At 34.2% G+C, this 13,936-nt stretch overlaps 2 protein-coding genes across 2 annotated transcripts; both read right to left on the bottom strand.

Annotated features, from left to right (window-relative positions):
* Positions 1-1,441: 1,441 nt before the first annotated feature.
* On the bottom strand, positions 1,442-3,638 carry LOC145160735 (vacuolar protein-sorting-associated protein 37 homolog 1-like). The gene is made up of 7 exons (XM_079080038.1): positions 3,487-3,638; positions 3,278-3,335; positions 2,557-2,778; positions 2,197-2,284; positions 2,074-2,113; positions 1,821-1,988; positions 1,442-1,738 (listed from the first exon to the last, which is right to left on the bottom strand). The coding sequence occupies exons 2-7, from the start codon at positions 3,289-3,291 to the stop codon at positions 1,575-1,577; spliced, it is 696 nt and encodes a 231-aa protein (XP_078936164.1). The 5' UTR covers positions 3,292-3,335; positions 3,487-3,638; the 3' UTR covers positions 1,442-1,574.
* Positions 3,639-8,420: 4,782 nt separating this feature from the next.
* Positions 8,421-12,750, bottom strand: LOC145160734 (glycosyltransferase family protein 2). The gene is made up of 4 exons (XM_079080036.1): positions 11,399-12,750; positions 11,043-11,146; positions 9,746-10,419; positions 8,421-9,652 (listed from the first exon to the last, which is right to left on the bottom strand). The coding sequence occupies exons 1-4, from the start codon at positions 12,401-12,403 to the stop codon at positions 8,634-8,636; spliced, it is 2,802 nt and encodes a 933-aa protein (XP_078936162.1). The 5' UTR covers positions 12,404-12,750; the 3' UTR covers positions 8,421-8,633.
* Positions 12,751-13,936: the final 1,186 nt, after the last annotated feature.

Raw genomic sequence — 13,936 nt, 5'->3', positions numbered from 1 at the left:
GTTTAACTAAAAGCTAAACGCTCGTACTGCCAAACGAAGCTTTTTGTTTAAACTAGAGCGTTTTGTCAAAAGCTAAAAGCTAGAAGCTCCCAAACGCTTCCAAAAGCTTCATGCCAAACACGCCCTTCATGAGGCCAAAGAACAATCAACGCCGATAAATGAAGGCTGAGGCGGCAACGACGGAGGGATTGAGCAACGACTGCGCTGTGAGGATGTGAGGCAGCAACGTCGATCTTGACCGGAGAAGAAGACGGGTTCGATGGGGGAAGGAAAGAGAGCGGCGTTTGTTTTATTATTAGTATTATTATTATTATTTTAATTAAATGAGGTTTGAAAAAACAAGTCAAATGTTGTATGGTACAGAACATTGTATGGTACATAACATGCACAAACATTTTTTTTAGTTTGAAGCCTTTTAAAAAAACAAACTGATGTGAGATTGAAAATGATGCGCATACTGAGTCGTCACGCAACAAAAAGAGGTTGAAAATGATTTTTTTTTTACAAAAAACAAACAACTTCTAATGTTGTGAAAAAAAAAAAACGAGTAATTTTTATGTGAGGTTAGACCTTATGGTATACTCATAACGAGCATGTTCGTGGTCTATGTGGCCACGAACAAAAAATGTGAACACCACCCCATACCTTAGTGGTGGCTAGTGGTGGAAAAATTCGTGGTCAAATGTGGTGGGGAGAACTGACAACAACATCCAATAATTTTTTTTTCTCTCTTCATGTCTCTCTATCTCTCTCTACCTCTCTCTACATTTTAATTAATTAAAAAATATATATTTTTTAATTTAAAAATAAAAAAATAAGAAAAATATATTGGTGGGTATCCCATAGGTTTAGTGGTGGGTATAACGGATGACCTTATGTCATTGCCACTTTGTTATGTTACATCAACGCCACATAAGCAAATAATAATATTACGGGACTGTAACTTGTAAAATGGGTGAACTCACCAAAAAATCGATGAAGTGATAGATTGTTTGAAATAACAAAAAAAAGAGAAATAAAATTGAAAAAATGATCCAGTAATGACTTTTGTGATATTTATCCCAAAAAAAAATTATAATCTATACTACAATAATCTATAGTTCTATACTACTCTGTAACCAACCACCATGATTAAGACGGGTGGGTATTGCTTACGCCTATACCCACGTTATGGTTGCCATATCATCATCTTCTCTCCATAACATCTAAAGGGGGATGATGTTCATTTTTTGAAATGGCATTGAGGAAGAAGAAAAGCAGAAAAACAAAGCAAGGAAGAAAGCAAAACTAGTGATGAAGAAACATAAGTTTTTATGTCTTTTGTTTCTTCAAAAAACAAACAATTTATTTCACATATGTTTGCCCGCCCGCAAACAAGACAAACATAAGTGATGAAGAAAATCTTTCTCAAAAAAGCAAACACCACCCAATTCATGTCCCATTTAAGTCAAAAACAAACAAGACCTTGGTTCTTTTTCAAAGATTCAACAAATTTACAAACGCAACAAGATGAAATCTGTTGTAATTACAAAATGTTACTTGTAGCAATGTTCAATTTCAAATAAAGAAACCGGTTAACCGGACAAAGATGTAGTGGCTGCAAGGTGTGTGAGAGCACGTTTATGGTAATCCACACGCAACTTCTTGTACTTGTGAACAAAACTTGCAACATCCATCTCCTTTTCAAGTAGCTGTTTATGCAGCATTTCAGATTCTTCATCTGTCTTATTTATCAGCTCTGAAACACACACAAACACCATTTTCACACTAAATTAACAACACCTCAAAAATGAAAAACACACATACAAGAATTTATTTACCTTGAAGCTGGTGTAACAAAGAGGCTGGGGAGTAAGATCTGAGGATTTCTGCTTTTTGCCTGTTGAGCTCATTTAGCTTCTCTTCAGCAGTTGCCAACTCAGTTGTCCTTATGATCATGCACTGGTTGCGCAGTTCTGTCATACTTGATTCTTTTGCCAAGTTTTCTCCTGCAAAATAAAATAAAAAATCTCACTTTTATTAAACTTTTTCCACATACACATTGAATCTTTATGAGTATAAGTAGAAACTTACTAGCAAGCTGCAGAGTTTCATTCCTGAGTTCATCTCTTAACTGTTTCATGAAGATATTAAATTATATAAGGATTGAATATATATAATAGGAGATAGAAGAAGTTATGAATGTGTGAAGCTTACATTATTTGGAGTTTTGACAAGGTCAAGTGAAAGCAAGAATTGTTGATAGGCCTCTTTGTCTGACAAAAGTTTCCTCAACTCATCAGCACTTTTCACCCATCAAATGACAGTTTAGTTAGAAAAGATGGTGAAAACATACTTAACAAGAAACATGAAGAGATGCACAAGGGTTTAAATACAAAAGAAGGGGAGAATGATTGAGATCTACAAACTGGCAAACTCCAGATATTGAGGTATGATGTTTAATGTCATTTGAAGTATTTATTATGCATTTATGTTGAATCAATGCTATATTATATGCATATCCTTTTACAATGTTTTGAGGTTGGAACATGTTATATGCATGAATAAAAATGTTACCTTTTGTCTTGTAGATAAACAATTATGGCAGCAGCCTCTGTTGGAGAAACAGGAGATAATAAGTGAGGTTGAGGTTGAGGTTGATCTCCAGGCCTTTGCAGGGTATTGATGGAATTAGGTGTTGAGGGCCGAGAAGAAGAACTTGATGAGGGAGAATACCATGAGTTTGTAGAAACTTCCTGTGGCCTTGGATCAGCATCAGCTTGTTGTTCTTGAGAACCCCTGAGATAGTAAGCCCCTTAGTTATATGTTAATCTAATGAATAAATTCATCCAATGTTATACAAGGTAAAGGGCCACTCAATTAACCCTTGAAATACTTAGTCCTTATGAAAAACTATGATTGACAACATCAACATTAGATGATATGATACTCGTAATATTTGAATTTTTCAAGATTTTGGTTTGGCTCCACTATCCAAATATATACACAATTTGTCTTTCTATTATGTAAACAAGAACATGAGTATTAATGTATTTCCAATTCCGACTAAGCTTTAAACCAGTCGTAAACAAGAACAGTAGGTTATAAGATTGTGATGGGCAAAGGCACGTCTCGAAATTGCAATTGAAGCAAAATTAACACTTCCAAGTTCCAACTAATGAGCTTCAATTCAAAACCTTATTACAAGGCACCGATTGCGATTAGTAGTCAGATGAGAAAATCCATCTAAGATTACAACCCTAGAATATACGAGAATCGAACTATATGGAAGAATTACCAGAACTTGAACATATCGTTGATCTTCCGGTTGACTTTGAGACGTGAGATTACCAAGACTGCAAAATCGAAAACAAACCCTCAATGTTATTAAAATCATATCTCACTGCTTACTTTTTAAAATCATTCTATGCCAAACGAAAAAAAAAGGGGGGGGGGGGGGGGGGGGGGACAGAAAATTTGCTGCCGGGGATACAATTTTGCGATTACCTTTAACCACAAGATTTCAAATCCTCGGCGGGTTTGCGTTTCCCGGACGCGTGTGGGCCGATGATGTACCAATTCATACTACAACAATGGCATTATTGTTTATTAAGAAGAGCCAACAGTCCAACTCCAACACAACGCCTGCTTTTCTTGTTAGTTAAGGGTTGATCTTGTATATCATATAAACTTTAGGCTTATAATCCAACAACACGATATAATAATCTCTCGCAAATTTAAAAACACTAGTTTTTAGTTTTTAGGGTGTTCCTTTAAAATATTTGTGCCAAAATAACAAATGCTAATAATAACAAAATGTATTTATGTAATGGATCTTGAAGTATTATTTCTGCATCATTTTGACCAAAAATCCGCCTAATCCCAAGTGAATTCAAATTATTTTTGGTTTCATAACAATTCGGTTTTGTTGATTACCAATTCAAAAATCCAAATATCTCAACCAAATTGTCTGATCTAATTTGTTTAATTGGATAATATGATTTATTCAAATAGTGAACAACCTTAATATTTTCTGCAAATAGAAAATGATTTAATAAGGTAATATAGTCTTTGGTTTGTACATCTTTAGTGGTTATTGTTTTTTTTTTTTTTTTTTTTTTTTGCAAAATAAGTCCTTGAACTCAGCCCTTATGACCGGTTACTCCATGATAAGTTCTTAGTTTATACACATTTAGTTCTTAATTCTTTTTTTTTTGCAAAATAAGTTATTGTTGTTTTTTATACATACAGTCATTATGACCGGTTTCTTTAGGTTTTGCTCACGTAGCATCCTAAATGGGACGATCATTAATGAGGTGTTCTCATATATGGTTCACCTATGTAGTGGAATCATGTGTCACTTGTCACGATTTTGGTTTCATAGTGAGATCATATAATACCATTTAATAGAGGCAAATTAATATCATTGTACTTTTAATATAATTACAGGAGGTTACAAGTTATTTTAACCCTATCACTACGTGAATTCTTCTTTAGAAGTTTAGCTCATTCACTTCTCTCTTGAGATAGGAACCCTCTTCTTTAACATATAAGTTCATTTTCAAAATTCAGGTTCAATCTAACATGTTATTCATCAACAATTGCCAAAATTTACACTTTTTACATGCTTTCTTCAGTAACAAAAAACAAAATTTAAGCATGTAATATAGAACGTCAAACTGAAAAGAACAAAAAAACTTATTTGCAGAAAAATGGTCAAAATCGACATACCAATGAACTATGGAAGACTAAACTTTTTACTATGGTGTTTTTTTTTGTCTTGGAAGTGCAAATTCAAGTTGGGAGGAAGTAATGAAAAACAATCTTGTTGTCTGCTATGAAGATAGATTAAGCTAAAGCTGAAGACATATTCTTCTTGGGGAAAACTAGGACACCAATATTATTTGACAAATTTGTGAATTAGGTTACTGATATAAGTGACAGAAGAAACACATATAAGAACATTTCATTTATATTGTCCCACGTATGATGCCACGTAAGCAAAACCCTAAGAAACCGGTCATAATGACTGAATGCGTACAAAAACAACAATGGATTATTTTGCAACAAAAAAATCATTAATTAATAAATGTGTACAAACTGAGAACTACATTATATATTAAGTCATTTTTCCTGGTTTAACTTGGAGTAGTTAGTCATAAGGACTAAATATATACAAAAAACAATAAGTTTAAAGACTTATTATGCAAAAGGAAAACAATAAGGATTAAATATATACAAACCGAAAACTATATTATCTTATTAATTCATTTTCACTTTATTTTATTTAGTTTGCTTAACCAATGAAAAAAATACTTCCTAAATTAATTATCGAAAAGTTCTTCTTCATTTGTATTTAACATTTTATTTTAATTAACCCGTATAATATACGAGTCTCACAACTAATCAGAATAATATTTTTCCGTCAAAATTGTTTTTTAAAATTTAAAATTTCAGTGGTTAAATCATATTTTTTTTCAAATATAATTTTTTTGTAAAAAGTTTTATTTAATGGTTTTTGAAAAAAAAAACCTCAAAATGGATAAACTAGAAAGAAAAATCAACGGTTAAATTGAAAGAAACCCTAAATAACCCAAAATACAGTAATTGTTATTTACTTTAGATAAAAATCTATATTGTTCCATAATCAATTTTTTATATGTTTATAAGTAAACATACTTTTATGTTTATAAGTATGTATCATAGTTCTTGAATATCAATTTTTAAAATATATTCTCTAAACAAAAAAATTGATTAAAATATAGTTTTTCTAAATTTAACAATCACAACTTACACGAATGAAATATCAATAGCTTTTCAAAATTCATCCCAATTCACATATAACCAACCATTTTATATATTTTAATAGAATATCCTATTATATATGTAATTAACTAATATTTATTAAGAAAGTCATTCAAATAGGAATTTAAAAAAAAATAGAAAGACAAAACTACAAGAATGGTCTCTATGGTATGTCAAGAATTGTCACTTTAGTTCAAAAATGTTTGGACTAACATTAGTTGTCAAAAACTTTGATTTTGTTGCGTTTTTTGGTCCAATCTATTTTGATTTTTTTTCAAAATGAAAGTTTCCCGTTTTCTCTCTCTCTCTCTCTCTATAATATCTATCTTCCATCTTCACTTGATTTTTACACAGAAAAATACCACCACCACCACTTGCCGACAACCACTATTTATTGTCTAACCACTGTCAATGTCGGCGTAGATCTGAACTTCAGGTGATGGTTTCCTCTTCATTTTTATCGTAGATAAGAAACCATCACCATTTTTTCGTATTTGTTTTTCCAGATCTGAGGTGGTTTACGTTTTGAAAACCCTAGCTCCCAAATGACTCTGCAAATCTTCGTCTTCCCATTCTTACTTCCTTCTTCGAAGTCGTCGAACGACCACCGAAACAGATTTGGAAATATCTGTCGTCCTTCATCTCCACCGGAGAAGATGAAAAAGAACTCTTGCATTATCTGATATCGTCAGAGAAGGAAACTCGAGCAGAGAAGGGCGATCTAGAGCCACAGTTCGTTGGCGACGATGCAAGGGAGCATCCCGATCTGTAAACATGTGCAAACTATTTGGAAACCACCACCACTGTCTGCTAGAAATCGAGTCGGAGAAGGACGACCTGAGAAAGAGGGTGATGACTCCGATGACGAACAGATCTGAACAGATTTGGAAATACCCAAAGTGGGTTTTTAGATCGAAGGCGTTCCGAAGAAGAGGTCAATGTGGTCTTTCAAATCTTCTAGTGACAGCGATGGTGGTTTTTGGCGAAAATGGTGGCAGTTTGTTGGTTTCCGACAGTAGGGGTGGTTTCTGGCGAAGTATTAGAGAGAGAGAGAGAGAGAGAGAGAGTATAAAGAAACGTGGGTGGGGTGGGGTTTGGGTGGGTTATTAGGGAATAAATTTATTTTTATTTTTATTTTCATGTTTTTTAATCTGAAAATCAGAAAAATAAATAAGAAAAAAGAGAAAATCATATTAATAGGGGCAAATTCGTCATTTTGAAAAAAATCAAAACAGATTGGACCAAAAATGCAATAAAATGAAAGTTTTGGACCATTGGTGCTAGTCTAAACCTTTTTGAACCAAAGTGACAATTTTCGACATACCACATGGATCATTCTTGCAGTTTTGTCAATTATAAACCAACAAAATGAATCTAAGTTTTTAATTCTTGATCAATAATAAAAACAAAATGGCGGCATTATAGTAATTAATGGGAAATCAGTACCCATTTTGATAACCCTAACATCATTAGATTTGATACCTCGTACACTTAAACCCTCTCACCAACTTCAATAACTTAAACTCAAACCCTACTACCACCGTCTCCATCCTCCCTCGTCATTGCCTCCTACCAGTGGCGAAAGCAATGCCATCTTCCATCGCAAAACCTACCACCACTGCCTCATCCCTTTCCCTCTTTCTCTCTGATTTGTTTCACCATCGCCAAATCACACCTTTTCTTCCCCTCCTTGTATGTTGCCTTCTTCCACTATAAAACAGACTACCACCACCTCCTCCCTCCTCTGTCTCTTTCTTTCTGATTTGTTCCACCACCACATCGGATTTGCTCCATCACCGCCGTCTCTTCCCCTTGTTGCTCTGTTTCTCTTTAATATGCTCTTCGGTGGAAGAACTTAAAGATGGAAGTTCTGGAAACATCCATACAAATTGTTTGATGAAATGCATCAATAAAGTATGTAAGAGTTTAAACTATGAATAATTAAACTGTGAAATGAATATATTAAACCGTGAAATGGGTTGTGACATGAGACTAGTAAAACATATTAAAGGCCCATCGATATGCATAATATGAACCCATCTACAAACCACTTTTAATAAATGAAATGAGTTTTAGCAAAGGTTTCATGCAAGGTTGTTAAAAATGGGATTATGATTGTAATTTGCTACGATCGTACCTGAGTAAATCGATCCCGATCTCACCTGTGTTGTTTTTTGGTAAGATTGAGATAGAATCATAGGATCAGATCATAACATCGTATGATCTATCGTAAGATCATAAGATCGTATAATCATAGGATTGTTACTATATATTTTTTTTAATTATAATATTTTTTTTTCTTGGACTAACAACATAGGTAGAATATTCTTCTGAATTGTTTATTCTTAAATGATAGATTTGATATGTATTTTTAATGTTATAAATAATTCATTGTTAACTCACCGGTTAAATGAAAAATGTATTTTTTATGTTTTAAATGTTTTTGATAGAATCTTATGATCTCGATTCGATCTTATAATCATGAACTTGAAAAGTAAAAAACGATATTATATAAAATTTTGATCTTAACAACTTTTGTTTAACGCGCACTTGAACTACATGCTCCTTCACAAAGCAAAAAGAACCTCAAAATTAAGGGCAGCTAATAGAAAAAAAAAGTTGGTGGACTCTTAAAAGAATTTAAAAGTGCCAGTTTTGGCTTTCATTGCTATAAAGTATACAGCTATATCCCAACAAGTTTAGTCCTTCCGTAACAACATTTATCCCCTTTCACCCCACCAATTCCCATTCCATTGCAAATGGGAATCATTCCACTATCAAAGTATATATAAACCGAAAATTAAAGAACAAAAAAGAAAAAAATGAATCGGCGACATCATAACAAGTGATCAGAACGTTGCACAATGCGAAGGAAGACCAGTTTCATGGTCAACCATAACCACCTCAGTCACAGTACAATTAAGCACATCTTGTCTCAGTTTCGACCCTGCAGACTTTAACCCCTTCAAAGACACCGCTTGATTAAACAGATTCAAAGATGGCAACTTTGAAGCAGGTGGCATCTTCCCATTTGGCAAATAGTTCCTAAAATCATCTTTCAACAATGGGACCTCAAAGTCAGTCTTGTTATGGTGAACCACATTATCTTTAGCGCTAATATGAGCACCAGGTTCCATATGGTTCGTCGAGAAGCTCATCTGGTTGGGAAAATTTGGATAAAGACTAACATACCCTCGAAGATACATCATGTCAATCAGAAACTTCTTCCACGAAGCTTGCCATCCATTAGTTCTTGATTTCGGGATTTGTACAGGGTTCTTCTTCGCATCTTCTGTAAACCTCATGTTCATGTACACATAAAACTCCCGCCATTGCTTTGGGAAGAAAACAGCACCCCAACTGCATGGCAGTTGATGAAGGTAAGGTGTGTTTGGATGTATGTGCTTAAAGTATTCAGTCGCATTCCATTTAGGTCGTTCTTTCACTACCTCTACCAAACGAGGAGTGTATAAGGAGATAGATGAAAGTTCAGGGAGTGAAACTTGAGGGTCGTAATGGTATGCTAAAAGTGCATATTTGATCCATAAGTAATAGTAAGGAGAAACTTCGATATCGTCTTCTAAAAGAAGACCAAAGTCATCATCAGATGAAGGATACCAACTCTCGCTAACAGCTCGTATCAAACCTCCTTGAATGATTCGTCTCCTTAGGATTTTAGGTCCATGAGGCCAATCGAAGCTCTTTACAAGCTTCAGAGTTGACTTGTCGACTCGGCTATCCATGTTGAAGCTTATTGGGACCTCGTCCCCAAGGTAATACGCATCCTTTAGCGAATTCAGTAGTCTCGTTAGCGAGTTGACTCGGTTTTGAGTTATGATGTTCACTGATATCCTCATCTTGTTCCAATCTGTAAATGGTTAATTAATTAACATTATTATAATTTGTTAATGGAATTATGGAAGTAAGATGATGTGAATGTAATGTAATAAACAAATCTTACTTGGTAAAGCTGTAGAGCGTAGATCGGCCATCCATAGAACCTTTGAAATAGATGATCTAGGCAGATGAACCAAAGTCGAATTTGAATTACTAATTTCAGTAGCCATCTTCAAGGCTTTTCGTACATTGGAATCAATATCATCAACAGTTATGACAACACTCGGGTTATGAATCTGGATCAATCCTTTCATGCTAGCATAAACTGATTGTACAACAGGTACGTCGGAGTTTGAATTAACTCCCGAAACTGCTCCGACGCCCAAATCAAAGATCTTGAACCTTCTTTCTCTACACACCGTCTTCGGCCATTTTAAGGCGGAGGTGGCTTCCTCGCAGGAACAAAACCCACCTCCGGGAACTACAATGTAAGCCTTTTTCCCGACGGTTGATCGGAATTTCTCGAGGAGTGGGGCTAATGCTCTGACTTCGTCTGGTGAATGAGCGTAGAAAAAGGCGTCGACTTTTTGAGGATACATTGCTGCCCATTGGGTGATGTAGCCGGTGGATAGTGCTCGCCACCATTGATCATCTCGGACTTGAACAACGTCTTTGAAAATCACGGTGGTTTCGGCGACGTAGGCGAGCCTATGCTCACTGTCACCCCAAGTTTCCTTGTCTTTTGGGTCAACCGGAAGCACAAACGAACCTGCGTTTCTGTATTTTTGAAGCTGGTAGCTGCAATATTAAGTCCAATTAATCAATCATCAAAAAGGCTCATCTATTGATTTAATTTTAAAGAATGGTTGTTTTTAATAAGGAAATAGTTAACCAAATAATTGCAAAATAATATTAGTTATTAGAAGATGCTTCAAATAAGTTTTCTTCTCGTTTACTCAAATTCAACTTATTTTTATATTATTGAGCACTTAAAGTTTATATATATTTAAATATTTTTAATTTTTAATAATATTTAAACGAAAATAAACGAATTGTTAAAGAAGGCATGCACTTAGATAAAGTTAGTTAAATAACGTAGAAATTCAATTTATTGGATTTGTACCCAATCCATTGAAGATGGCAAGTCAAATGTATGATGTTGACTTATTCATGAGGATACGTATTTAAAAAAACTGTAAACGTCACGAAATCATCAAGCAATAATAACAATTTAATACTTTAAAAAGAATAGTGTAGTGGGATGCATTCAAGTGATAACTTTTCATGATAATTTAAAGATTTCAAATTCAAATATTGTTTTATGTATAATCTAATGGATTAATGGAATATAATATTGTAGATAGATAATTCTATTTTTTTTAATAACGATGAAAAACCAATTTATACCCTCATCAACATACCTTAGATGCAGATCTTCTCCTGTCATGAATGTGAAAGGAGTCTCAATAAAAAGAGTCTTGATAAGCTCCGCCGAGAGGAACCAAGAGCTCGAAAGAAAATCGACCTAAGACATAAAAAGAAAGATAAAACAATGAAATTAGATATTTAAAATACCATAATAATTGAACTGGTTACATCTTTCCATTTACATTTTCTTTGGAGAAACAATGACTTAAAAACTAATTTATTTTGACTGGAATCTTTTAATTCTTGATAATAGTTTTAATATTTAAGGTAACTTATATTCGTATGAAGTAGTAATAGATAATAAATTTTTATGTTAACTTAAAAATAGTAATTATTTATCTAAACAAACCTGCACAATTTTGTCGACTGTGATGTCATATGCAGGGTCAGGCAAATAAAGCCCCGCTTCTTTCGATCTGAATTTCCGGTAACTCGGAAACGTGAAATCCTTCTGTCGGAAAGGCAAAATCCGGCCGATACTCCCCAACACAGAGTTCTTATACTTCTCCGTTCCGGCGACATGCGACAAAATCTGCAGCATTTTGGTCCCCGGAATCATGTCGTCGTCAAGAATGTACACTAGATCAGCTTCAGTCTGCAGCGCCATTTGAAACCTCCCGTAATACTTGAAATCATAAGTCGAGCTAATGAAGCTTATTCTCGTGTCGTTGTAGCTCTCCACGATTCTTTTCAGGCCAATCTCATTTGGACTTCCAAAGGAAAGCACCCAAACATGGTGAAAAGGGAGTGTCTGGTGTAGCAACGAGTCAAGCTGGGAGCAAAGCGTTTTACGTTTGAAATGATTCAAGATGACTGTAACTTTCGGGATGTTTCCGGCACCCTTCATATCCCATTTCGATTTCATTGCCATTAACTCAGTCAACGACTCAGTGCCCATGTTCTTGCTTTGGAAATTAAGAACTTCATCGTAAAGCTCTCGTTTGATCTTGATCATAACTGCATCGTTTGACTTTTTCTGTTCAAATTCGATCTTTTCATGCTCGCAAACTTCGCCGGGGGTGGAGATCATCGGAATCGGTTCAAGGATCAAGTTGGATGCAGCTTCTTGGTATCGGCTTATAACATGTGGTGGGATTATGTAATGCTTCCATTGTTGTGCGATTCTTGAAGCCCAAGCGAAGTCAGGCTTTGGAGTTCGTAGATCGATGGAAGGGCTCATGTAGTAGAGCAGGAAGGTGGCGTAAACTGCAAAAGCGAACTGAAGGCAAGTGAGGAGGGTAACCAGGCGACCGGAAGTGCTTTTTTGTGGCCTGAACTTGGTTAGTTTGCCGGCGGGATCACCTATCATTCCGTCCAAGTAATCTGAGCTTCTGGGATTCCGGGCTAATCCCATTTCGGAGACCAAATCCTAAGTTATAATCAGAAATGGTTGTGAATTGAATGAGAGGTAGGAATGGAGAAGGGAAATGGTGGGATTTGAAGAGGAGGAATAAAAAGTGTGGTAAAAGATATATAGTGCGTACGTTATATATAGAAAGGGTTGGGGGGGATGCAATGAGAATGAGAATGAGAACGAGAATGAGAATTAGCATGAGAAATGCAAGAAAGGGTCACATGGGTTTAACGACGTATCATAAGATAAATCCTAGTTCAAGAAACCTAAATAAAAGCCACTTTTGTTGCCGTGTAAATGGCCTCCGACTACTTTTTCTGTACTTAATTGTTAGTTACTCCTATTATAAAAAGTAAAAACTGTGAATATTCTCAACTTTTTCGGACATAAAACTAACTAACCATCATGTCCGTAAAATTGTACTTTGACTCAAATTGTTTTTTTGTGTCAAAAACATATTTCTATTTTACATTGTGGATAAAATATAAAAAAATTGGAGTCCATGATTTTTAAAACAAGTATGAAATCCAAAAAACGACATTTCAGAGTCTAGAATGCTTCGTTTTTACCATAATATAAAAAAATAGAAATTACTATAACAAAGTAGATCCCAATATATTGATAAAAGATATAATATTTGAGTGAAAATTTGGTAATAATGGACAAGAAAAAATTTGTTGGAAGTATATGGTGCAAATGAGAGGAAACTCCAAATTTTATATATCCAAAATTCGAAATTGTCCTATTTAGGACTTAATGGTTATTTCGATAAATACAAAAATTTGGGTTATTTACTTTTATTTCCATACAAAACTATGTAACTATGTGATGTGAAAAGGTATTTTAGTTTACGTAATATTGCCTTTATTCAAAAAAGCGTGTAATGATTGTTATATCTTTTATAAAGTTTTTATCACATTATATGTTAAAAAGGTAAATCATAATATTATCATTTTTTTGATTTTCACTATTAAATCGTTGAAGACTTGTATAAGGCTTACTGATTTAAATCATGTCAACATTAAGCTCATCAAATCAAAACCAAACAACACCTAAGAATTATTTAGAAAAATGATAAAGTAATTAATATTACAAACATTTAAGATGACACATAAACAAACGTAAAACTTTAACAAATCGTGAGAATAACAATAGGTTTTAGAACTTTCCGTATGCATAAAGCATATAAATTTAAACTGCACTAAAAGACCATATTGTCAAACCCAAATTTCAAGACTAGATTCTCAATATCATAAATAAAATAACAACAGAAGAAATAGAAATGTTATAAATAGAGTTTAAAAAAGGAACGAAACAAAGGAGAAGTCCACTTACTGGCTTTTACATGAAGTAAACTGTAAACCCAGAAAACAATAAAACCCTTTTCTTCATCTCCAAAACAAGCTCAAAGAATCAAACCACAAACTTAGACCATCAATTAACAAAGTCAAAGATGGCAATTGGTTGACTTTTTTTTTTAATTTGAACCAAGTTGATCTCTATTGCTCTTTGCCAAACTTTGGCTACCAATTT

The sequence above is a fragment of the Lactuca virosa genome, chromosome 2, assembly GCF_052849685.1.
Source record: "Lactuca virosa cultivar CGN04683 chromosome 2, Lactuca_virosa_CGN04683_v6, whole genome shotgun sequence".
NCBI lineage: Eukaryota > Viridiplantae > Streptophyta > Magnoliopsida > Asterales > Asteraceae > Lactuca > Lactuca virosa.
Note: the sequence above shows the minus strand (reverse complement) of the source record. Positions and strands in the feature narration are given on the sequence as shown.

Excerpts from the sequence above, each read along its gene's own strand:
- LOC145160735 (XM_079080038.1), bottom strand. Across the intron at positions 2,285-2,556 it reads GTTTATCTACAAGACAAAAG|TGCTGATGAGTTGAGGAAAC; the intron begins GTAACATTTTTA and ends ATGGGTGAAAAG. Across the intron at positions 1,739-1,820 it reads TTTGTTACACCAGCTTCAAG|AGCTGATAAATAAGACAGAT; the intron begins GTAAATAAATTC and ends TGTGTGTTTCAG.
- LOC145160734 (XM_079080036.1), bottom strand. The coding sequence starts at position 12,403 with ATGGGATTAGCCCGGAATCCCAGAAGCTCAGATTACTTGGACGGAATG. Across the intron at positions 11,147-11,398 it reads CAGTCGACAAAATTGTGCAG|GTCGATTTTCTTTCGAGCTC; the intron begins GTTTGTTTAGAT and ends TTTATGTCTTAG. Across the intron at positions 9,653-9,745 it reads ACGCTCTACAGCTTTACCAA|ATTGGAACAAGATGAGGATA; the intron begins GTAAGATTTGTT and ends AACCATTTACAG.